This window comes from Apiotrichum porosum (genome assembly GCF_003942205.1).
Source record: "Apiotrichum porosum strain DSM 27194 chromosome Unknown scaffold_10, whole genome shotgun sequence".
NCBI classification, from domain to species: domain Eukaryota; kingdom Fungi; phylum Basidiomycota; class Tremellomycetes; order Trichosporonales; family Trichosporonaceae; genus Apiotrichum; species Apiotrichum porosum.
The window spans coordinates 45,097-69,411 of NW_021167117.1; the positions used below are offsets into that span (position 1 = coordinate 45,097).

At 59.8% G+C, this 24,315-nt stretch overlaps 6 protein-coding genes across 6 annotated transcripts; 2 read left to right on the top strand and 4 right to left on the bottom strand.

The window, feature by feature from the left end:
• Positions 1-776: 776 nt before the first annotated feature.
• On the top strand, positions 777-3,794 carry EHS24_001157 (uncharacterized protein; the record flags this gene model as incomplete). The annotated part of the gene is made up of 2 exons (XM_028616959.1): positions 777-1,337; positions 1,401-3,794. 2 exons carry the CDS (start codon positions 777-779, stop codon positions 3,792-3,794), a joined length of 2,955 nt encoding a protein of 984 aa, XP_028474266.1.
• Positions 3,795-4,548: 754 nt separating this feature from the next.
• Positions 4,549-6,112, bottom strand: DCN1 (Scaffold-type E3 ligase; the record flags this gene model as incomplete). The annotated part of the gene is made up of 6 exons (XM_028616960.1): positions 4,549-4,613; positions 4,654-5,051; positions 5,129-5,306; positions 5,432-5,586; positions 5,633-5,700; positions 5,840-6,112. 6 exons carry the CDS (start codon positions 6,110-6,112, stop codon positions 4,549-4,551), a joined length of 1,137 nt encoding a protein of 378 aa, XP_028474267.1.
• A 244-nt stretch (positions 6,113-6,356) lies between these two features.
• Positions 6,357-7,863, top strand: CDC10 (cell division control protein; the record flags this gene model as incomplete). The annotated part of the gene is made up of 5 exons (XM_028616961.1): positions 6,357-6,426; positions 6,635-6,700; positions 6,758-6,886; positions 7,116-7,219; positions 7,264-7,863. The coding sequence occupies 5 exons, from the start codon at positions 6,357-6,359 to the stop codon at positions 7,861-7,863; spliced, it is 969 nt and encodes a 322-aa protein (XP_028474268.1).
• A 1,374-nt stretch (positions 7,864-9,237) lies between these two features.
• On the bottom strand, positions 9,238-10,770 carry EHS24_001160 (uncharacterized protein; the record flags this gene model as incomplete). The annotated part of the gene is made up of 1 exon (XM_028616962.1): positions 9,238-10,770. The coding sequence occupies one exon, from the start codon at positions 10,768-10,770 to the stop codon at positions 9,238-9,240; it is 1,533 nt and encodes a 510-aa protein (XP_028474269.1).
• Positions 10,771-15,609: 4,839 nt separating this feature from the next.
• Positions 15,610-18,583, bottom strand: EHS24_001161 (uncharacterized protein; the record flags this gene model as incomplete). Its single annotated transcript, XM_028616963.1, has 2 exons — positions 15,610-17,049; positions 17,105-18,583. 2 exons carry the CDS (start codon positions 18,581-18,583, stop codon positions 15,610-15,612), a joined length of 2,919 nt encoding a protein of 972 aa, XP_028474270.1.
• A 3,473-nt stretch (positions 18,584-22,056) lies between these two features.
• Positions 22,057-24,145, bottom strand: EHS24_001162 (uncharacterized protein; the record flags this gene model as incomplete). The annotated part of the gene is made up of 3 exons (XM_028616964.1): positions 22,057-23,204; positions 23,269-23,895; positions 23,950-24,145. 3 exons carry the CDS (start codon positions 24,143-24,145, stop codon positions 22,057-22,059), a joined length of 1,971 nt encoding a protein of 656 aa, XP_028474271.1.
• Positions 24,146-24,315: the final 170 nt, after the last annotated feature.

Here is a 24,315-nt window from a genome sequence, read left to right on the forward strand (position 1 = left end):
CCTCCGAGGCTTTGCCTGCCTGCCCACGACATTCAGCACCCTCTCTCGACCTTGCCTCTCCGTCCGCTGTATCTCTTGTCCTCTTGCCAGAGCCGCAGTCGTCAGAGAGGCCAACCTTGACCGTCTATCGCACCAGCCCCATCGCGCGATCGCACCACCCGAGCTGCGCCCCAATGGTCGGCACCGCGTCCATTCGTTCACATACGGAGCGAGCGCCGAGTTACGGCAGCAGCGAGAACATTCATGTTTCTCTGCCTCCCCGCAAGCAGTCTTTGACGCAAAACGGCTCGGGCCAGCCCATGGTGCCGCGCGGCAGCCGAGAAGGGTAGGTTGTAGCGTTGGTGGGGAGTGCCGGCCGGGCCTTTTCATGAGAGAGAGAGAGAGAGAGAGCGGGGGGTGCCTTATTATTCTGTACCAGCACGACTGACTTCCTTTCTCGCAGGTCACCACAGAACGCTGGACCCAATGCTCCGGGCACTTCCACTTTTTCCCCTCCCTCCCCTCGCTTCCGGTACGAATCTGCGCGCAGCTCGCCGAAATCTGTCGCATCCTCCATACGCGGCAACATCTCCGGTCCGATTCTTCACTCGTCACCCTCATGCAGCTCACTCCGGCCGTCAATTTCCTCCCTGTCAGGCGCAGATCTCGTCCAGCCGAACGCCTCGCAAGCCTCGTTGGGAAGCGGAACCCCACTTGGCACACCTGTTAGCGGACGATGGCCATCGTCGTCGTCGTCGGCGCGCGGTGTAGTAGGTGCACACCGTCCTAGTCCCAGCATGCCCCTCAACTCGTCGCCATGGCCGCCTTCTCCGAGCTCGTCGGAAATGAGCCAATACAGGATGAACTACACGCCGCAGCCGCCACTGCCCATGGCACGGTCCAACTCGTCGGACACGTTCGGCAGCAACCCCACTCCAATCCCGAAACTGCAACGCAAAAAATCGAGTGCTTCTTTGCTTGTTGGTGGCATCGGACGTGGTCTGGGGCGAGCCACATCGGTTCTCCGCAAGGCTAGCAACAGTAGCCAGCAACCCGCAGCAGATCTGCCCGCATTCGGCACTATCCCTCTGAATAGCCAGCCGCGTTCACTGGGACCTACATGGGGTCGTCGAACAAAGCGTCACGGCTCGTCAACGCTCCAAGATTTGTGCGAGGACGACGACGAGCCCATGCCGTCTGGTAGACGGGGCGGGCATGACCGCAACGAGATGCCAGTCGGGTGGGTCGAAGTTTTAAAGTCTGCCCCGCCTGCAGACATGTACAAAACGGGCTCCTCGAGTGCAACGCCGGTTTCAAAGCCACCAGGCTCGGGTGTAAGCTTGCCGTTCAACGTCCAGGTAAGCCGCGTGGATTATTGTTTTTACTTGTTACATACAGAGTGACGCTAACTCTGCCACTAGCACGACTTGCACGTATCGGCTGATCTCGATGGCATGCCAGACGACTGGATAACAAAGCTCAAGGCACAGGGGCTGTCGGAGGCTGACCTGCTTCTCATCACTGCTGCGCAAAAGAAGCAACGTGCAGTGCCACTTATCAAGTTGAAGCCACTGCAAGCAGGACAACCTGCGCAACCAGCACCACCACAAGCACAACCATCAGTGCCTGCACCTACACCTGCACTTGTTACTGTGCCCGCAGCTGCCACACCACCGGCACTGCCTACTCCCCAGACGTCGCCCAAGACTAAGGCCGAAAATATCTCGCCCACGGATCCTGCAGAGCCTGTGGCACCACCTGCATACACACCAGCACCGGTACCGGCACTGGCCATGCAGCCGTTACCGCCGGTTCCCCAGTCTTCGGCCCACACAGCATCTCAGGTTCACAGCCGGCAATGCTCGGCCGCCGACGCCACGATTGTCACCGTCACTGGAGCCGGTGTCAAACGAAAGCCCAGTATCATCTCCAAGCTCCTCGACGATCTTGACTCGGTGAGCTCGCGCCCGTCAAGACCAAGTGTATCGCGTCCATCAAGGTCGCGTGCCCGGTCGTCTGGCGAACCCCGCGTCCGCAAGCCCGCGGAGGCACCAGCGCATACAGGCCAGGCTGTGGTCCTCGTCGACAACCCCGTGCCGCCACCACCAGAGGGCGACAATGAGGATGAGCCAGTCACCTCGTCGGTTCGCCAGCGAACGCAGTCGCAGTTTAGCGCGCTCAGCGCAACGAGCGCAATGTCGTCGTCGCGTGGCTCGTCACTGCACCGTGTCGAGTCGAGACGTATCTCGGTCGAGCTGCGCGGTTTCCGTGAGCTGGCGATCAATGGCGAGGATGGGTGGGCCTCCTCGGTTCTCGCGGCCTGGGACGACGAGCCTGACGTTGCCGTGACGCGTTCCCATGTACGTTCGTCCAAAGCGCCTGCAAGGGTGGTATCAAAGCGTATTCAGCGTGTCCCGGAACTCGACCTCGCGCAGCCGCAGCCGCCCGCTCTCGCTCCGTCGTACGGTGTCGCTCTCACGCCTCCCTTGGAGAGTACTACTACGCCTTCGACCGCCGACACCCGAGCGCCCATTCCATTCTACGACAGCCCCGTCGCCTCGGCGTCTGCTCCCGCGAGCCACAGGTCACCGACGCTGGTAGCTCCTTCCCCGCACCCCGACTCCCCCGAGGTCGAGGTTGTTATGCGTAGGCGATCCAAGTCGTTTGACTTTGACCCAGCTCTCCGCGCGACGCTGTACTCGCCGCCTCCGCCGCCACCGCGACCTCCCCGCGGCAACGGCCCGAGGGCGTTGTCGGGTTACGAAGTGACCACAGTCCCACTGGCGACTGTGGTAGCTGCACCCATCGTGCGCTCTGTTGACGGCCACCACCGCCGTAAGAGCGTCGACTCGTTTGGCGTCGCCCACTCGCCCTCTTCGGCTGGGTCATCACGCTGCCCCTCGTCGTCCGAGCTGGACCTCGGCACCCCGCCCCTGGAGCCGCCAGAGAAGGCCCACACAAAGCCCCAAAAGGAACGTACCCCGCCTATCCGCTCGCTGGGTTCAGCAGTGGCACTGCGTGCTCTGCCCCAACCACCGCGGCACGGCGACAACATGCCCAACGACGAGCGTCCGCCGTCGTCAGATGACATTGTGGCAATGTACGGTGACGATGGTGACAATGGCGACTCGCCCAGTACCATGGCTAGCCATGACTTGCCGCCATTCAATGCGTCTACGACCTCTGTCCAGTCCATCCCTCTGCGCCCAGGCCACAGGAACCAGCACCTCCAGCACCTCCAGTTCCCCGTCTCGGCCACGAGCCTTAACCTCAACTCGCCGCCCTTCCCCATCCACCACGCGACGTCGGAGGAGTCTGACGGTGAAATGGGTTTCTCCCCCTCGTCGTTTGGCGGCAGCTCCCTCCCTGCCGTGTCGGCTCTGGGATTGTGCCTCACTATCAGCGAGTCGCACCCGCGGTCGCGCTCGCACTCGCAGTCGCGCAACTCGGGCAGCCACTCGGGCAGCCACTCGCGCTCGCACTCGCCCGGCGCCAGGTCGGGCAAGGAGAACAGGGACGAGCACGACCCCCGGGACCGCGACTTGCGCAGCTCCATGCTCTCGCGCATGGGCAGCATCACGTCCGTTGCGTCTTCGGCGCACTCGTACTCGCTGCACGAAGTCACCGTGCACCGCGCATACACGCGTGTGCTCCGCCGCGTAGCCGAGGGCGCCGAGACGCCCAACGGGAGCGATATGGACCACGGCACGGCGTCGTCGACCGCCAGCGCGAGCGAGTGCACCGCCGGCGCTATGGGCGCACTGGAGGAGGCGGCGTGGCGTGTCGCGTTGCGCGAGCGTGTGGCGACGGGGTAGATGGGTGTGGCTTTTTGACCGGCTTGATGTCGGCGGGCTCTCCTTTCTTCCCTATCCCGCGGCGCCGGCGAGAGAGAGCGCATTGTTCGTTCCTTTGCCTTTCTTCAAGTATCCGTTAATCGTTATAATTACTCTCTCGCCCCGCGCGCTGTGCCGAGAGCTGCTGCCGCCGCCGCCACCCCCCAACCAATCCTGTGACAATGGATCAAGGACCGTCCGGGACGTTTTGGGCCGTGAAAAAAGTCTCGTCTTATCTGTCGACACATTCTAAACCCACACGAACTTCATTGTCAATCACTCTTCTGCTACCCACTTCACCCCCTCACCCTACCCTCGCTGCTACCCATCACGTCTATATCACCTATCACAATCACATCCACGACCCCCCACCATCACTTATGCCTCGTACGTTGCCTTACTGGTATACTATGCATTGCTGTGCGACGTAGACGAGAGACATGGAAAAGAAGGAGTGAGAGGAGGAGGGATATAAACAAATTAACACAGTGGATTGCGGGTGGCTGGGTTGGTTGGTTGGTTGACGGCCCATATGTAATACAGAGCTGTCCACGTGCATGCCGTCGGTCGGTCGTCTCAAGTCTAGCAATGTTCCCGCTGTATACGGACGGGGAGTGACGGCTCCCGGCAGTCTCTTGTCTTGTGCTCTTGTTCTTGTCTTGTATGTCTACACGTGCTGGATGTCTGTATTGCCAGGTAATAAGCAGGGTCATGACACTCGACATTTTGGGCGAGCCTAGGCCTTGGCCTTGTTGGCACGCGCGTACTCGACAAAGTCGTCAATGGTCGACGGCCAAGCGGCTGCACGGGTTAGCTTCCTCTGAGGTGACGTCTGACCCACCTTCATCGTCATACTCCGTGTAAGCAGCGTCAATGGTGCGCACAAAGTCGATGAATAAGGACCAGGTGTCCTTGCTGACGGCGCGGTTCTTCTCACGCATAAAGTCGAGCCACAGGTCGAGGTCGGCATCGCCAAACTCGGCGGGAGTGTCGGTCGACTTGCCCGTGGGGCTTGATCCGGTGGGGACGCGAGAGAGGGCACTGGGGCGGGCATGGAGCGCAGGAGGAATGTACAACGACCACATGTCGATGGCCGTCTCGAGAGCGAGGACGCGGGCGCCAGGCGCCTTGCACAGGTCGAACGTGTGCATGTAGACCTTTTTGAAGTATTCGGCGTTCGAGTTGAGCTTGGTGCGGAGCGTGGGGAGGGCGGCCTTCATCTTGGCAATGGAGTTGATCCTGCGGTAGGCATGTGTCAGGAAACAGGACGAGGGAGGGTGCAGTAGCAGGACCAACGACCTCGGGGGCCTACTCACGACGAGTCAATCGACAACCAGCCCTGCACAAAGGGCTCCTTCTCCCACTCGCCAGTAGCCTTGGATCCGAGGTCTGATGCGAGGCAGAAGAGCACAGAGTCCGAGGCGGGGTCAATGTCGAGCTCCTCGCACAAGGCCATGGTGCCCTCAATGGTCACAAGCTTGGGGTTGGAGGCATCTGGAGAGTGTTAGTATATCTAGAACTGAGAAACGAGTAGTGATTTGTGGCCACAAATTACACGTCCACGACGTCACCGCCCATGTCGCTGCTACCCAGTAGGTAGCATCAGGCCACACACTCACCCTTGAAGCGCTCCCAAATGTCACCAATCTTCTTGGCGTTGTCGGCCGAGCTGCTGGCGCTGCCGCCGCCCGACGTAGCGTGCTCCAAGTACCCGTTGATGGCACGGTGCAAGTCATACTTGTACTTCTTGAGGAACTTGGCCGCGTCCGTCGCGCTGAATATTAGCTGATGTCGCCGTTACCGACGCGCGGTTAGCTTACGAGGTGCCGGTGACGTCGCGGAACTCTGCGATGAGCTGCTTCTCAGCGCTCTTGGTGAGAGGGGGAGCCTGTAGCATGTCAGACGATGGTAAAGGGGAGAAGGAGACAGAGGGACGACGCAAGTTGCCACTGGGGCCAACGCCATCACGATCAAGCCGTTCGTGTGTTGATGATTGGAAGAGGGAAGGTGTCGTGAGATATACATACCATGACGTGCTGCTTGTTGGTGTGAGACAGCCAGCGGACGAGGCGGTAGCAGAGGATAGCTGCTACGAGGGTGAGGACGAGGTATAGACGCACAATGTCGGCGAGTGAGCGGAGTGGACGGAGTGGCGAGGAGGCCATGGACCATGCGCCGACGGCGAGAGCTGGCACAACGCGCGCGCAACCAGCAGCGCCCAGACCTGCACACTCATGCAACACCGTTGACCGGCCTCCACCGAACGGCCCGATGGGAATATCCAGTGTATTTTGGACCATTTTGTGCGCGCGGAAGTCCCACGTGGCTAATAAATGACGTGTGTATTTATTTTCATTATCAAAGCCCACATATATCCTGTGGCCCCTGCTGTGTGATCTTGTGAACGGGATCAAAACGCGCCCGCACGGGGACGCGCGCGTTCCACTCCCTGGTGCTCCCCGCTTTCGCTGCCACGGTGGACACACCTTCGTTGGTCGTCTCTTGTCGTCCGTCCGTTCATCTCCACATCCCCATACCACAACCATGGCCGCCGCAGCAGTCTCCACCCCGAGCCCCGAGGACATCTCCGCCGCCTCCTATGTCGGCTTCGACTGTGAGCATACCAGGACGCGACAGCGCACGCGGCCGACACACACCTCAACGCGGACAGGACGGGATGGAGGCACACGGACCTCCTCTTCCGCGACCTCGCGCCGTCTTCTGGCGCGTGCCCACCACCACCGTCCTGTCGTCCGCGTTGAGACGGTCGTGCGGCCGTCCATCACGCACATTATTGAGATACGCAGTGAGCTAACATGCAGCGATCACGCGCCAGATCGAGCACAAGCTGCTGAAGCGCGGATTCCAGTTCAACGTCATGGTTGTTGGTGAGTTGTTACTAGACCCGTGTTGCGCCAACTGGTTGGACTAACCACCCCACTCAGGCCAGACTGGTCTCGGCAAGTCGACCCTCGTCAACACCCTCTTTGCGTCGCACCTCGTCGACTCGAAGGGCCGCACCGAGCCCGACATTGCTCCCCGCGCGACCACCGAGATCCACCCCAAGTCGCAGGGTGAGTTTGGCGCAAGCAAACCGCGGGCCGAGAGGGCGGGGAGCGCAGCGTGCACAAGAGGAGGCCCGGGCGCGTAACTTGGCACGTATGGCGCGTGTTCATCTGCACTTGTGGCCACCTCGCGCTGTGTGTCGTAAACTTCTTACCCTCGCGTGTTGTGTGGATGCTTGGAAGCTTGAAAGCTTGAAAGCTGGATGCTGGATGTGTGTGGAGGCTGATACTGTAACAGTTATTGTTGAGAACGGTGTCCGCCTCAAGCTTAACATTATCGACACTCCCGGTTACGGCGACCTCGTCAACAACGATGGCTGCTGGGAGCCGATTGTCAAGCACGTAAGTTTAAGAACCTTCACAACGATCCAACTGACAATCCTCAGATCAAGGACCAGCACTCTGCCTACCTCCGCAAGGAGCTGACCGCCATGCGTGAGCGCTTCATCCCCGACACCCGCATCCACTGCTGTGTTTTCTTCATCAACCCCACCGGCCACACCCTCAAGCCCATTGACATTACCGTGCTCAAGAAGCTGTCCGAGATTGTCAACGTCGTCCCCGTCATTGCCAAGGCCGACAGCCTGACCCTCGAGGAGCGCGAGGCCTTCAAGCAGCGCATCATGGCCGAGCTGCAGTACAACCAGATCAGGCTGTACCCCTTCGACGGCGAGGACCTGGACGCCGAGGAGCTCGACGTCAACGAGCGTGTCCGCTCTATGCTTCCCTTTGCCGTTGTCGGCTCTGAGCGCAACGTCATTGTCGACGGCAAGTCGGTTCGCGGCCGCAAGAACCGCTGGGGCACCATTGTCGTCGAGGACGAGACCCACTGCGAGTTTGTCTACCTCCGCAACTTCCTCACCCGCACCCACCTCCAGGACCTCATCGAGACCACGAGCCAGATCCACTACGAGACCTTCCGCTCAAAGCAGCTCCTTGCCCTCAAGGAGTCGTCTGCCAAGCAGCAGCAGGCCACCCCTGCTTAATTGCGGTTCACGCCGGCGTGGGCTCCATCTCTTGCTCTCCCCCTCCCTTTTTGTCTGCCGTCTCTCTCGCTCTCCAAAATATATCTGTCCCCCCTTCAAATTCGACCCGAGGTTTTCGTAATGTTCTTTGTCAACCCCGAGCGGTGATACCTGTGATGCACTTATGATATGATGTGATTAATCTGGCAGACGTGATAGACGTGGGCCGTGTCCAGGCCTTGCAGCATGTTGTGGTGTGGATCCAACCTTAACCCGAGTCGACAGACGGAACAACCCACCCACCGGTTGTGTGCACATCTGCGGCCTTGTACTGGAATATCTCCTGACCCTGGTGCGCTAAGCGACGTGGAGATTGCAGAAAAAGAAAGGTCTGGCGATCATGTGGGCTCCTAGCATGGGAACCGTCAGGTGGTGTGGGTTTGGTTATCCCAACTGATATCACGCAACACGTACATACTTGCACGCACATCCACTCATTCCGTCCAATTCATTGACCACAAAAGTGTGGTGAGCCGAGACGTGACGATCGCGTTCCGCGAGGCACCACTGAACATACCGCTGATCGTCGCGTTCGTCGCCATTCGTAGCTTTGCTGGTACGCGCAGCTAGTGGATGTTTTAAAGTCTAGGCCCCAGCTTGCAGCTAGGGAATGAACCGTGGAGCCGTGGATCGTGAAATGTGCAGCGATAATCGCGCACGGAGAAAAACAAAAAACAAAAAACAAAAACAAAAGCAAAAAAACAGAACAGCGCAAAACCGCGGGTGACACCAATCTGTGGAACGAGTCGTAGCCATTCTGCAGGGAAAACACACACACCCGCTTATTTCATTCCTCTATCCTGACATACAACAATGCATAGCGCTTGAAATGCGATAATATACGTGTGCTTTGCATGGCCGGTTGCTGGAATACAACTACAACTATACAACTCTGGGTAACTGTGACGGACAGAAAGGGAACCGACGACCGAATGTGGGTTGGTGTGGCATGGCAGACGGAAATAGTGTGGTGGTGTGTGTGCGTGGTTGGTCGTCTCGTCGTCTCGTGCTACCCCCGTGTCGTAAACAGGAGCACCATGTGAGCTATCAGTGCGTGTTATTGTTGCTATCGTTCTCGTGGTGATGGTTATGGCCAACGAGTCGTCGCCAGGGCGAGTTCTGGAACATCCTCCAGAATAGAGTTTGGATGCGAGCCAAGACACAACCTTGCGGAGCGTGTCTGGTGTCTGTGATCCTGGAGACTGGGGGGATGGGAAAGTGGGGATGGCGCGATCGCCGGGAGATGTGGTGAGATTGAAACCCAAGTGCAGCGAGTGCACTGCCAAGCAAGTGGATCCATGGTGTGTGAGGGTCGCGTGGATGGCGATGCAAGGTTTACTGTCGCTGGCCCAGACGCCGCATCGCACGCGTGGCACACCCGCCTTCCTCCTCCTCGAGGACCTCGACACCTTCGCTGATTTCCATCCGGCTGATCCCGGCGAGCATGTCGCGACGGACCAGGCGCTCTTCCTGTGTCATGCCGGCGCGAGCCGCCACAGAGCCAAAATAATAGGTGTGCTGCTCCGCTTCGCGCATCCATGCCAGACACCTGCGGTCGATAGGGGTGGTGGGAGACATCTCGGGCGAGGAAGGTGTGGGTGTGGCCAAGGACGAGATGGAGGAAGTCGACGAGGTGGACGATGACGACGCAGACGAGTCCCGGGGGTCACGAATGGGCGGCGGCGGTGGCAACGCAATGCTGGTAGTGGGACTGTGCAGGACACTCGTAGAGGGCATCTTGCGCAGCGAGCGGAAGAGCGGTTTGGAGACGGGGGTCGTGTTGGCAGATGATGCCGAGGCAGGTTGGGCATTTTCCTTCTGCTTGAACGGCCATCCGGGTTCGAGGGTTGTGGACAATGATGGGCTGTGCCCAGGTGTCAATGTGGCAGACGACGAACAGTCGCTTGGGGACGACGCAGAGCGAGCGCGCACAGCGTCTTCACGCCTCCTCTCGCGCTCCCTCTCGCGCTCATACTGTCGCTCTCGGCGTTGCTCGAGGTTGGTCGTGCGGGGCTCGACACCGAGCCGGCGCTGAAAGTCTGCACTGCGTTCCAGGCGTTCAATCTCGAGAAGCTCGAGGCGCTCGAGGCGCTCCACGCGGCGTTCCCTGTCGTCGGCACGCTCACGGTCACCGCCAAGATCAATGATAGCACCAGCACCGCCGCTACTCGAGCTGCTTCCAAGCGATCGCAATGACGCAGCCGACTCGCGGTGTCTGATGTATGGTGTCTGGTCGGTGAGGAATGGATGGTGTACCTTTCGTGGCGACGCAGTCCCGGACTGTGGGATGGAGTAGACGGACAACGTCATGTGCGGGGTACGCGGGGACGCCAGGGACGCAGACGCCGTCGAAGTTGAGGCTGCTGATGCCAGTGACATGTTTGAACCGAACGAGTTGGCCGACCCAGAGCGCAGCATGGTGGGGCGTGACCGTGAACGGGGTGGCGAGGTGGTCGAGCCGTGGGCTGGAGGAGAGGCTGGCGTGATTGTAGGAGGAGGGGGTATGCTCCGTCCCCGCAGGGACAGACCGAGACCCGAGAGGCTCCAGCTGCTTGTACTTGTGCTAGTGCTTGGGCCTGAAGTAACGACTGGAAGAGACGCGGTGGTGGCGGTTGGAGAGGGTGAGGAGAAGGATGAAGTTGGGGTGAGGCAGACTGGGGACGCTAGGCCAATGGCTGATCCACTTGGTGCAGGGGCCGGGGCGGACCAGCTAGTGTTGAGCCGCGGCCGGGTGGTGGCGGTGAACGAGGAGCTTCGAGGAGGACCTGGACGCGCAGCCCTCACTGTAGCATCTGAGTCGTGTGCGTTCGCCGCCACTTTCTGAGCCGTGAGTCCCAAAGTCGACATGCCTGGGGGTGGCGCAGACATTCCTGATGTTGATGACGGTGGTGGTGGTGATGGTGGTGTTGGTGATGAAGTCTGTGCGGGGTAGTGTGGTACCTGGGATGTTGCCGTCATTGTTGGCCCTTGGGCTCCATCGAATGGCGACACAATGGTCGAGCGACAACGGCCTGATGGTGAGATGGAGTACACTTCGTAAAGGTGTGTCGTGGAAAGTGTTTTCGTTGACAATGTTGGGAAGGACGTTCTTCTCCCCACTTCGACTGATCCAGTATATACCCCTGCCCTTGCTCTCCTTTGTTCCTCTTTCCCGTCAACGTCCATTCTTGCGTGGTTGTCGTGCCGTCGCGACGAGGCAGCGCGCAGCGACTGGGATCGAACTGAACACAAGCGCGATCTGCCTCCTGCCTCCTGCCTCCTGCCTTCCTGCCGCCGCCGCCTCCGCCTCCGCCGCCGCCAGCCCGGCGTTGCCTCTTGTTCTTCTCTCCCCCACCTTTTTCCCACAATCCCTCCCAGCCTCCTAGTTGCTCTCTTTTGACGCACACTTTGTTGAGCCTCTTCGTGTGCCCTGGCCGTCAGCTGAGCAGCCCAGGGCCGTCAGATTAATGCTCCGGCGAGGCCTGCATGTCGCACGCTCGTCGCTCACAACATCTGAGGCCTGCATCGCCTCTGCTCATGTCGCTGCGAGGCACACACCCAGAGTGCAACGCGACGGGTGAGTGGAGACCATGAGTTGGACCAGATCTTGGTACTTTGCCGTGGGCACAAGAGCAGAGGGCTAGGCGACGGGCCAGGTGCGCAGGAGATCGGGGCACGTTGTTTCGGTCTGGCTCTCTCTGCTGGCAGCTGGCAGCTTGGCTGCTATCGCTGTTGGTCGGGAACCGGTCGGTTGCTCGTTTCGGCCACGCTATTGAGCCAAACTTAGTACTTATGGACAGAAGGCTGCTCGGGTCGCGCGGGTCGCCTTGTTTTCCCTTTTTGCCTCGAGGCAGACGCGCGTGGTGCTCGCTTTTGTGGATGCCGTACACATTGACAATTGACTGTTCGTCCGACGTGTCCAGTCGCGCTATCGCAAGGGACGGACTTTGCCAGGCAACACTTGAATCCTTGCACCCAAACCGTACGACAACGGCGAAAGCATCACCCAAACCAACCGTGTCTTCCCCGGCACCATGGGGGCCCACGACAGAGCGTGAGAAGCATGTGAAGGGGGGGCTGCAGGCGCCGCCGCCGTGAGATTCGGAGGTGAGAGACATGTTGCGGGGATGAATATCATCCGAAACACTACGGAGGCACGGTTGTCGTGGGCCACCTTGTTGCTGGTGTACATAGATGCTGCAGACAATGACCATGATGCTAGGCGGGATTAAGACGGAATCTGTGCAGCCAGCAACAACAACAGCCCTCCACCGATCCACCGCAGCCAGACGAAGACGAAGACGAGACCCGAATTGCGTTGCGACGATCGCAGGCGCAGTACAGTAGTGCACCCGTGGCGCAAGTAGTGTTGTCACATAACTTAATAACGCGACGTCGCGTTCGTGAGCCGCGTAGCTTGTAGAGCTTGTAGAGCCGTCCAGGCGTCAAGCCGTCGTCTCGCAGGCGCGCGCGCGCGTCGGTTCCAGACACAGAGTTTAAATCAGGCACAGAGTGCACACATGGAACAAGTGTTAAATGACGTGTGGATATTTAACCCAGCTCAATCTTTATCACTCCCTTGTCCACGACAAACTCTGACTCTCGCACCCGCTGGTGCTCGCACCCAACTGGCTCGACATTTCAGTATTTTAGCACACATTCTGCACCTCTCTCTCTCCATTCACTTCTCATCATTCCCCCGTCTCGCCTCCCCCTCTCGTCACGGCGCGCATGGCTTCGGCCCACCTCGATCTCCTTTGGTCTCGTTTCGGATAACGCATCCTTCTCCGAGGGGCACCATTTGGGATCCGGGGGGGCTGTCTGTCGTGCGCGTCGTCGGGGTCGGGTTTCGTCTTTAGCTTTTAGCCTTCTCACACCACCACACCATCACACATTTACGTCCTCTTTTTGCTGAGCTTGAAGGCTACCACTAGCCGCTCCTTTTGCACCTCGATTTGGATTCGCACGCTCGTCGGCCCACCAGCACATCGTCGACCCGATGCCCTTTGCCGAGCGAATGGACCAGTCAAATTGGTCCTCATGTTCCATGCCACTGGAGACTGCTCTGTGGGAACCTCTCATCCCACGCGACAGCCCGGCGAGCTTCCACTCCTCTACCCTACCCCTTTCCGCTGGTCATGCCAACCTTCTCGGTCCAACCTTGTCGACACCATGGCCGGACTCGTTCCAGACACTGGTGTCGGAAGGTTCACCGGGACACTGACGCACCCCACACATTCCATGCCCACCTGTCTACCCATCTACCCATCTTCCCTCCCTCTCCACATCCCACACATTCCAAACCCCAGGCACATTTGCCTAGAGCTCACCTCGTTCACGGGGAGTCCTTACTAGTTGCCTGGGAGAATAGCGGCTTAGGTCTAGACAACCTGTGTCGCAGCGTTAGGTTCACCTTCGGGGGTTCTCGGCGTTGCGAACGGCGCTTCCTCGTCCACCCTCGACTGTCTTCGGGATCTTCGTGATCACCGCCTTTATGGACTGTTGAGGACTATACGGGGCATACATTCCTTCAAACTTCTTTCGAGATTTTTGGATCACGTATTGCTTTCTCATGTTTTGTCACCGCGGGATTCTGTATATTTTGCCTATCGAGGAACTGGGCTCGTTGTATTCTTGGCACACACCACATGTATCCTCTATCCTGGTACCAGACAGGTAGCTGCATTGGAGCAGTTCAAAATATATATCACGATCGCGCGTTCACTGGACTCAATGAACCAATGTAGATCTCACGAGCTGCGTCTATCTGATCTCGTTTACTTGCCACAGCACTCGCAAGACGGACCATTCATTCATTCATTCATCTCTCGGTCCGAAATTGGCTCTCCGAGCATACCGCCGACTGACAAGTTTGGTTCCCACAGAAGGGTGGCATGCAGAACAGCCACATGAACAATACGACGACACGCGCAAGACGACGCGGCGGCGCGCGACTTTTACGCGTTACGTGCCGCGGCGCGCGGCGCACATTCTGGCGTCTCCAGTAGTCTGTCGTCCAAGGCCCCAGGCGCAATTGACGAGCCACGCCGCCGGACCGCCGGAAAACACGTCCCAAGAGAACGTTTCGCGTCCACTCATGAATTGCGAGCCGTGGGACGCGTATGTGCGCCTCCTCCCCCACTCTGGTGGGCCCGACGATCAATTCAAGGTAAGGTAAAAAGGTCGGACACGTCCATATCGCCACGACATCGACTGAGTAGCGACTGGCCACTGCCGCGATCCTATTTCTTTTATACGCTTCCTGATCCTGAAGAAGTGTAAAAAAAGGACCCCACACACACATATGTAGTTCCGTTTCAGTTGCCATCGGTTGCGCATGTGCCACCAACCGGGTCGACTGCCACTCGCCACTCGCTCGCTCGCTCGCTCGACAAAGTCAAAAGTCTAGAATCAATCTCACCTGCCACTGCCGCATTCCCACACATTCATCAATGTCCGTCTCATGTACGCATGTCTGTGGATCTCTAGAGCAAGCATGTCGCGTTCCTCGGGTTGGTCGGCTCCATTTCACTGCTCGTTCACTTCACTTCCATTTTTTTTTGGGCACACGATCACCAACCCACACCCGACTCGACAGATAACGGGGCAGCCTCACGTACCGTATGACAATGGACGATTGGACGATGGCACACGCTCAGTATGTGCATCAGCAAGGTTTCTACCCCGGCATGCCTCATGCATCCTCCTTGCACCACTCGCACTGCGGCCAGTTGGGCCAGTTGGAGCCCACGGCAAAGTGGGCCGTTGCCTGGGTTTGCCCCAGTTCCGTCCCCCCAGTTCCGTGCCAATCATCGACGCGATCATCTATCGTGAAGGGCGCGTGCGTACATCCTTGTCGCGTCCATCCAGGTCTCTTAAACGACCTGCTTTTAGATTTGCAGCAAGGCAAGTAGCTAAGTAGGGTAAGTACAGTAGGCTGTGTGGATTCATTGTTTTCGGATCTGAATGATATCCGAAAGGAAAGACGGAACAAGTCAGAATGCTTTGCACCATGGCGTGCTTTTCCGGTTTCGCGCAGCGGCACGCTACCTGGCGTCTGTGCGTCTGTGCCCCTGGCTTTGCACGGTATGTAGGAGGGTAGCTCGTGGAGAACATCCACAACCTTGACGGGCGCTGGAAATCGGTACCCGCCAAACAACAGTCAACCGCAAGATCGTCGCCGCCACTGCCTCAACATTGTTTGTTTGTTTCCTCTAGTCACCGTTTGGCCAGTGAGTACCTCCTTCCCACACAGAACGTCTCGCCGGCCTCGTTTGTTTCCTGCAGCCACTGTATGGCGAGTGAGTACCTCCCTTGGCCCACACAGAACGTCCTGCCTCGCCCTGGGACACAAGTCAGCCTCGGTGTACAACGTGCGTGGGCTGCAACACGTCAAAAGGGCAATAGTGATGTAAAATAAAGAAAAGTAGTAGTAGTAAAAAAGCTAACGACCCATGCCGTACAATGCGCGCCTGCTTCTCGTCGTCGTCTTCGTCGTCGTCTTCGTCGTCGTCGTCTCTCTTTCTCTCTCTCTCAACCCTGCGTACCACCCCAACGCCCGTCTACAGGCGGAAGGGGTATGAGGTCCGGCGACTTCACTCTTGTCCTTCCTTTATCGTCATCCCATCCCATCCCGTTCGCTCGTCCGCTTCCACCGTTGCGTCTCGCGTCTCCAGCCCCGCATCCTGGCGGGTCCCTGTGCCAGCAGGGCGCACGGTACGGTGCCGCTCAGTGCATCTCCACCCTCTGCTCGCGGTCGCCCGCGGCGCCGAGGAGTGCAGCCATGGTCTCGACGTACCAGTCGTCGCGCTTGATATAGTGCACGACGACTGTGCCTCCGCGCTCGTGCAGGTCGTCGTTGAACCGCTCCGAGCGGGTGGGGCGGGTAGCCACGAGCTGGTTGATGCGCTCACGCAGGCTCTGGCGCGAACGGCGGGACCGGTCGTCGCGCAGCTGGCTGAGGCCGCTGCCCTCCACGAGGGCCTCGACCTGCTCAAACGTCGACAGCCCGCGGGCGGGCGCGCTGTACCGGCTGCTAAACTTGGACACGGTGGAGTATGCGTCTGCCTTGTCTTCGCCGCCGCGCTGGCGAGCGATGGCGGGCGGCAGACCGACATGCTGCTCGGCGCGGACCTTTGTGACCTCGTTTGGGAACAGGAAACCGTGCGCGTAGACGGTGCCGGCGCGTGGGTGGTCGTAGATCCAGCACCGCTCCGTGACCCACGTAATGTCCTCGCGTTCCGGGTGGTGGCGCATCCACTTGGACACGAGCTTGTCCTCCTTGCCCTTGGTCATGCCGAGGAGGTAGGCCGAGTGGGCGACGTAGTCGACGAGGTCGCGGGACAGGGCGTAGCACTCGCCAGCCATGAACAGGTTGCGCACCAGGTATCCCCAGTACGCCTTTGTCCTTGGTGCAGCGCGGAGCTTGCGCTCGAGCTCGCCGAGCATGATGAACGAGTCGTCGTCGGCCTTGACCACATAGTCGGGCTTGCGCTCGCCGCGGTATGTCGGCGAGGGCTCGGACCCGCTCTGCAGGGCCATCTCCTTGAACTCGGCCTCGCTCTCGCGGCTGCGCGGGTGCGACGGGTACTCCCAATCGGGGACAGTGGCGTTGGCAGCTGCCCATGAAAAGAAGGCGTGTGTCTTGCCAGAGTTCATGTTCTCGGGAATGTCCAGGAGGATAATGTCGTTGAACGCTTCCACCTCGAGGGCAACAGCTCGGGCATACTTGGGTCGCGGGCGGCCCATGACGAAACGGACTCGCACGCCCTCGGTACCGGGCTTCCGGGACCGCCAGTGAGAGGCATAGCTCTGACGGATCAGGTTGCGCCGGTCCACACCTTGGTCGACCGTGAACACGCCGACGAGGATGGACACGGGCTCCTGCTCATCCAGGTAGGTCGCCGCCATGTCACTAGAGTAAGGCGTCGTGGGTTGGCCGGGGTAGGGCCACAGGCGATGATCGGGGGTGATGGGCGAGAGTGTCATGTCGTAGGGCAGAGATGAGGTGAGGCCGTCTGAAACCGACGGTTGGAGCGAGTACAGAGTCGGCTGCTCGGCAGTACAGTACTGTCGCCAGGGGAGCGCCTCCTTGTCCGGGTTGAGAATGTGCTTGATGGTCAACGTCGTCAACAACACAAGCATGGCAAAGCACGCAACACTAAACGTCTTCAGAAACCCAGTCAGCGTACCGTTCAGAGCACGTCTCCACTATGCCACTTACCACTGTCCAAGGCTTGGTCTTGACGTACGCGCTGGCAGTTCCCAAACGCTCAGAGCCACAGATGGTCTCGGGATGGCGGCGCCTGCGAGTCGAGATGAGCTTTTCAGCAGCCACCCCGCGTCTCCGGCGGGAGAAATAACGTGGTGGCTCTGGGGTGGAGGACCTTGCCTCGATCACGCCGCGCATAGGCCCAAGAAGCCATGCCCAGCGGCGAACGCTCAGCACGCGCGAACCAGCTGATCGGATCGGGGTCGGTCGAGGGAGGACTATGGGAGGAGGGCGAGGGTGGGAACGCCACCACCAGGACGACGAGTTTGTCGGCGAGCCGTCGTCGTCTTCACCGGTCGACGACTCGGAGAAGGACCGCGGAGCGCCCCAGCCAAAGTGGGACGACGAGGTGGACATGGAGGTGCGCGGGGACGACGTGCCGCCTCCACTGGTGTTCCCAGCGGGCACGCTTGCGACAGAGACATAGTCGCCCGCGAGGTCGCCCATGGACGCCTGTGGGGAGGGTAAGGGTGTCGTCCGGCGCGAGACGGGTGGGGTGGACGATGCGCTCAGAGGCAAGAGGTTGTAGGGGTCCTGCGGCAACGGGGCGAGTGTCGATGTCGTCGATGGCACCGTGCTCGTCATTGAAATAGCCATGAAGCCGCCGCTGCCCTCGGAGGCGGGTGGTGTCATGCTGATGGATGGTGTATCATGCCAAGCACTCCGATGTGTGCGTTTCCCCTTGGTCCTGCGCTCTGTCCGTGCCGGTTGCGGCTCCTGGTAAGGCGAGCTGTCCCACTCCTTGTCGTCCATCTCACGCTCGTCGTCGCTCTTGGAGCGTTTGTCGTTGGGATTGTTCGAAAACCAGCCAAACGCTGGCCGCGAGCTCGAAGCGGCCCCTGCTCCGGATGTACCAGAGGGGCCTGCCTCGTCATTGACATGGGAGGCGGATACGGCGGGTAATGGAGCAGCAGGCAAGCGCGGGTATGGGTCTGGGCGTTGTGACTCTTGAACACTGAATCGGCGCCGAGACACTGGGTTATTGCCTGATGGGTTGCTGGTACTCATTCGTCTGCGGTGAACCGTTGCGCCTTCGTCAGGCCCCGTGATGGGCGAGCGAGCCGTTGTGAATGATGCAGCTTCTGGCATTCCATGGTGTTCGGCGTGGCGCGGAGAGGACGTCGACGTTGGGGACTGGGATGACGCATTGAAGACCATGTTCGTGTCCACGGGGTCGAGCGTCGGCAGCCATTTGCGACCCGAGGGGCGAACAGAGAACGAGGGTGCGTTGCTTATCACGCTACCGCCGCTGACACTGCGATGTTGACCACCACCGCCATTGGCGAGGTCGAGAGGCAAGCGCGGCGAGGCAGCATCTCCGCTGACGCTGACGGTACGGCGGCGCTCTGTCGAGGCCGGGCGGCGTGCCGAGCTCGAGGTCGGTGTGCGGGGCGGTGTCGATGGCCCAGGAGGCTCATTTGGGGGATGCATGGGAGAGACCACGGGCGATGGCTATCGCGAACCGGTGGTCGGTCTTGCGTGTGGTGAGTCGGGAATGGCGCGTGAGAGCTGTTGGAGGGTAGGTGTGATGAAGAGTTGCCGCGAGGCAAGGCGGCGGCGGCGGGATGTCAACACAAGGACCACCGTTGTCACGTTTGTCGTCGTTGCTAGACGGGGCGGTGCGCGCTGGCTCGGTGACAGGTCACGGTGGGCAGAGTGCACGATGCGGGCCTAGGTCGCTGGCGTGTGGACGTGAATGCGTATCGCACAGACCCAACAGTGGACCTCGAAAGCTCGAGGGGGAGGTTGGTGCGCACACGGCCAAATGGTGGTGGTGTGTCGGATCGGTGCGTTTGTCGGGTTCAACGAGAGCGGGCTGGCGATGGCGCTTGATGCGGCGTGCTGTACAGCTCCGCCAGGTGCGCGCACTGAGCTCTGGCTGGTGGCGTGCTCACAGCTGGCTGGTAGCAGTCGGGTGTCGAGGTGGGGTGAAGGGGAAGAGTGAATGAGCAAGTGGTAGACAGTATTGAAAGAGGCAAGATTTGTTGAGTGTGTGTCGGGTGCTATCCCCGCTGCTCAATTGAGCTGCCCGAGAGATGGGATGGGTGTTGCGCAACAGCAAAGAGGGCCAGTGGCAAGTGTGTGCTAAATGGGTGTTCTGCCTGGCAGCGAGAGGGGTCACAGAGAGGGGAGAGGAGGGGGGAGAGGGGAAATGGGTGGGCGGAGGAGGCGGCGAGACCGTGACGGACGGGCAAAGGGATGGAGCCAAGGGGTGGTGGGGTAGTGTCAGGTCCCGGAGCCAAGCGACGGTGGGTACGGTGGGTTTTGCCTCGAAATGGACAAAACGTTTGTTGTCGAGAGGTTGGATCTGCCAATGTTCCGACCCCAACTGTTGTCGGCCTTGCGGTGGTGGTGGTGGTGTATGTGTTGATACAGAAGCAAGAGACGTGCGCGTGCAAGGTGAGGGTGTAGGAGATGGGGACGAGCTCGTTGGTGCATGCCCAGTGGCCAGTGGGCGGCGAGGGCGGCGGCGGCGTTGCGGCGGCGGCGGCTGGCTGGCGCGCGGGGCTGCCTGGCGGCGCCGTCATGGTGCCGCACGCTGGTACTGTACGCTGGCCGTCAGCGCGGCAGGACAAAAAAAAAAAAGAGGTGTGTGCCTAGCGCGGCCAAACGGGCGTGTATCTTTGCGGCACAGGTCGCGTCGCACCTTCGTTCGCTCCTCCGTATATACGTACGCTGGTCGTCGCATCCCCAGCAGCTGTCCATGATGCTCGGGTCTGTACGACCCCCCATCTGTGTCTGCTGTAGCACATGCATAGACCCCCCCATGGCAGTTGATTCTCGTGAACGACCAAAAGAGCTGGCGCTTCCATGGCGTGTCACAGTGTGACGCATGGGTGCGGCGCACTGTCCTGCTCTCGTCTACAGGGTCATCCACCATTGCCCCCCCCACCCCTGTTGCAGGTGTCTCCAGGTGTCCCAGGCCGTCCATACGTCCATTCGCCATCGCAGCATTGGTCCGTCTGCTGCCGCCCCCACAAACCTCCCTCCCTCCCCCCCGCACACCCTCTTCCGCTCATGGGCAGGCCGCGGCCATGCGTGGCGTCGACGTTCGAGGGTTGCTGCAGCAAGTTGACCTGTTTTGCCTCGTCCAAAACAAGCATGTCCTTCTTGGTTGTTCGTTCTCGGAAAAATCACTGTTCTGTGCGTGCTAGAAAAAATTATAATAGAAAAAAAAAATACTTCACGCGCTTCACGGATCATATGGATCACGATGTTAGGGACATGGGTTCCATGCGATGGCGCTGCATAGCGCCATAGCATCTGGGGGGTATGAGGGCCCCTGCACAGCACGTGTCGTAGATTGGATCTCATGGGTCTCTAGCATGCATAGCATCATCGTGTGTCCCCTGCCCTCAATGGTTGTGGAGCGTGTGCTGGGCGATTAGCTGGGCCACTAATCTATATTTGGGGGAGAAATCAGGAGTCGCAGGATCAATGTGTTTCCACGCGACGCTGGCTAGCTTGCAGCTTGCTGTAATCTCCTCGGTTTCCTGCACAATGTCCTGCGCAGCACCCCACATGCCCACATGCCCACCTAGCTCCTAGCCGCATCTCTAGTGCCCACATATTACGTGCAAGTACCGCCATTGCCAAGCTGCCGCCGTTTACCGTCTTTGACGTACTCTGGCACTCTGGCGGGTCTTTTGCCGTGTCAGTGCCGTGTCGGTGCATTTTGGCCCCCACCCAATGCGCAGTCGCAGGAGCGGAGGACGCACAGTGCGCACAGCACAGCCCCGCAAATGCGCAGTCGGCACTTGCTGGCCCGCCCCGCCCCCGTTTTGTTCACTCTAGATAGGCCTTTGCTTGGCAGTTGCGCCTCCTCGTTTGTGGATCTGTGGCGGACAGACTGACGTCTTGACATCGGTAGCAGACGACATGACCACAGGCTGCAAGGCGTTGTGGTGGCACCCGTGTTCAGATACGAGTTTTCGTATCCGCGGTGTAACACACGGATCTACGGACCGCGTCGTGGCGGGCATTGGGTGAGAGCCGTTTTTAGGAAATCACGTGACCTTACCCAGACATGAGGCACTGTCGTGCCAGGCTGCGCCTAAAATGGCCGATATGATGTGTTGTGCGACCTTGACGTCTTGTCACCTTGAGGATGAGCTACAGGAACATGTCTGAAACGGTGCGAAACGAAAGGTATATCGTCTGTAACATGTGAGGAAATGTGCCCCTGCACACCTGTCCGCAGGCGCGTGCTCCACGCGCAGAGCTCAGAGGTGGCTGTCCCACGTTTTTACCGCATGCCCCGCGGCGTGCGCCGTGCCATGCCGGCTCTCGGGGTAGAGACGGAGAGGGGGAGGGGGGTAGGAACATGCGTGGTTGAAGGCGACACTGGTCAAGTCTGCTGACGCTCTGTTGACACTGTGCTGACACTCTGTTGACTGTGGACACTCTGTTGACAACAAGGCGAGTGGTCGTTTGGCCTGAGGCTGGAGAGACATTCAGCCAGCGTGTGTGTGCCACCAGGAAGGGAGGGCGAGTGCATGTGGATGTGGGAACGGACATGAAACTACTGGGCCATGAGCGTTCGCGGGTGGGCATGAGTACTGTGAGCGCGTGGCAACAGTGTAACAGATGCGAGAGGTGCGAATGAGACGACACCTAGGTTGACTTGACTGACACAATCTCACGCATTTTGCTTGTGCTGCCACATTCAGGCGCCTGTATTCTCAAGGAGGGAGTCGTATTTCACACCCTAATACCGTGAAATAAACATCAACCCTCCCGCCCATGTCCTCTTTCTTCAACGTGACGACACCCGCACGCCCTCGTACAGTGATGAACATGCCATAAAAAAAAGCAAAAAAAGGGAGATTAAAAACATGAAGAAAAAAATCCCCTCGATTAGATGTACATGGATGAACAACGTATCTAGACTCGGTCAACGAAATCTAGAGGCTGAGCCTGTGGGCAGGACGGCTGCGGCGGCGGCGCGAGCGCTTGCACTTCTTCTTGCCCGTCACCGCGGGGTAGGCTGCCGCCGCCGCGCCCGTACCGACGACGGCGCCCGTGGCGGCAGTGGTGACGACGGGCGTGGCGACTGTGGCAACCGTCACACCGTCCGTGCCTCCGCCTCCGCCAACGCTAGCTTCGATGGAACTGGCATCGTCAGGCGAGGCCGTACCCGTCACGGCAGCGTTGTTTTCAGCCGGGGCCGTGGCGACGAGGTCGGCCGTGGGGGTCGGGAGGGCGGCGAGGTTGCCGGAAACAGGCGCCGACGAGCCGTCGGTGGCTGCCGAGCCATTGAAATCGGCCGGCGCACCGATGCTGCTGCTGCCACGGTCGGTCGTGGAGCCGTCCGCGGAGCCACTGGCAACTGCAGTCGGGGTCGCGACGGCGGTGGGTGCGGGGGCAGCGTTGTCGGAAGCGCCTGCGGTCGGCTCAACACACGGCATGCCGTACCACGTCGGATCGTTCTTGCAGAGCCACGACGCGGTGTAGTGGGTCGGGTAGGGTCCCACGGCCGCCACGGCCGCGGCGTCCACGGTGGTCGCAGGGTTCTCGTTGCGGTAGTCGGACGAGTCCTGCTGGCCGGGCACGGCGGCGAGGTCGATGCCGGCGCCCGATGCATAGTCGGTGTCCTGGGACGCGTGGGTGACGTCGGGAATGTCGACGGGGGTCGACCAGTCGTAGTACGTCGCCCATGGCCCGACGCGCGGCTGGTAGTCGAGATAGTCGACGTCCAGGTTGGCCGGGATGTCCGAGGGCTTTGTGGACGGGGCGATCTTGGGCAGGACCATGGGCAGCGAGAACCAGTACGAGTTGAACTGGTACTGCGGGGCGACGTAGCCGGGCGTGGGGGTAGAGTCGCATGTGGGGCGCGAGCCGGTCCAGTCCCAGCGCTTGTTGCAGCCGGGCAACTCGGCAATGGCACCGGTCAGACCCACGTCTTCGTTGGGGATCATGCCCTCCAGGCGACACTTGTCGCGCGCCACGTCCGACTGGATAAACTTGGAAATGGCAGGGCAGTCCTGGATGTGGTCGCCGACACGGCAGTTGTCAATTGCCTCGGCCAAAACGTCCGTCGGCCAACCGTTGACTGTGTCTGTCAGCACACCAGACTTCACGCACATGTATGTATCAGGACAGGAAATGCTCCTCACCAAAGTCACCGTGCCAGTTAGTACCTGTCGTGTCTCCGTTTGAGAGGATAACATTGGGACCTTCCTTGTTCCAGTTGGCCTTTTGCGTGTCGCTGAGGTAAAAGATGGACTCGATGAAGAGGTGCGGGTATTTGATCGGGTGGGTGTCGGGGCAAATGGCCTGGTAGGGGTCCATGGTGACCTGACCGCCACCGGCGTAGATGGGCCAGGCCATGTGCGAGAAGTGGTCCGGCGAGTCGAGCGACTGGTTGGCCCATCCGCACGAGGGGAAGTTGACGTTGGACATGATGTAGTCTGGCGCGTTCGGGTGTTGCGTGCCGTTCATGATGAACTGGCGGTTGGTGGTGCCACGCTCCATGTTGGAGTAGACGCCGAGGACCTGGTTGGCGCCCTCCTTGCGCTCGCCAGAGAGACCAGACAACATGCGCAAGCCCGGAGGGAAGGGCTGCATCTTGCCCGCGGCCGTGTTGCCCATGTAGTAGATGCGGTTGTACGGCTTCATGATCGAATAGGTGTTGTTCTTCTCCATCCAGTACATGGCCGGGACCCAGTAGTTGGACTTGTCGGCCGTGATGGACACAGTTGTGCACTTGGCGCGCTGCTGCTCCTCGGGCGTGTTGAGGACGTCTACACACAGGGTTCAGTCCTTATCGTCTACAGCGTCCGAGGACGTGCACTCACTGCGGAAGTTGGACGCGCCGGCAATCATGTGGACGTGGCCAGCCACGCCCCCAGGACTGACGATCGGGTCCATGCGCGAAAAAGTGAGGTACGGTCCAGCATCGAGGACAAAGATGGCCTGGTCGTTACCGATCATGGCGGTCGTGAGCGTCGCCGCGGCAGCCAGTGCCGCGAGGACGTGGTGGGTCTTCACCATGGCGTGAACAGGGTGTGAGTGGTTGAAAAGAGTGTGGGAAGGTTGGTAAAAGGAATGTGGGTGAACGCTGGGTTCAAGTCACAACGTCGTGATCGTTTTCCACAGGAAACCGAGAGGACGCCAAGTCGAAGGAGTGTACAAGAGTTGGGCGGAACGGAGAGAAACGCCTT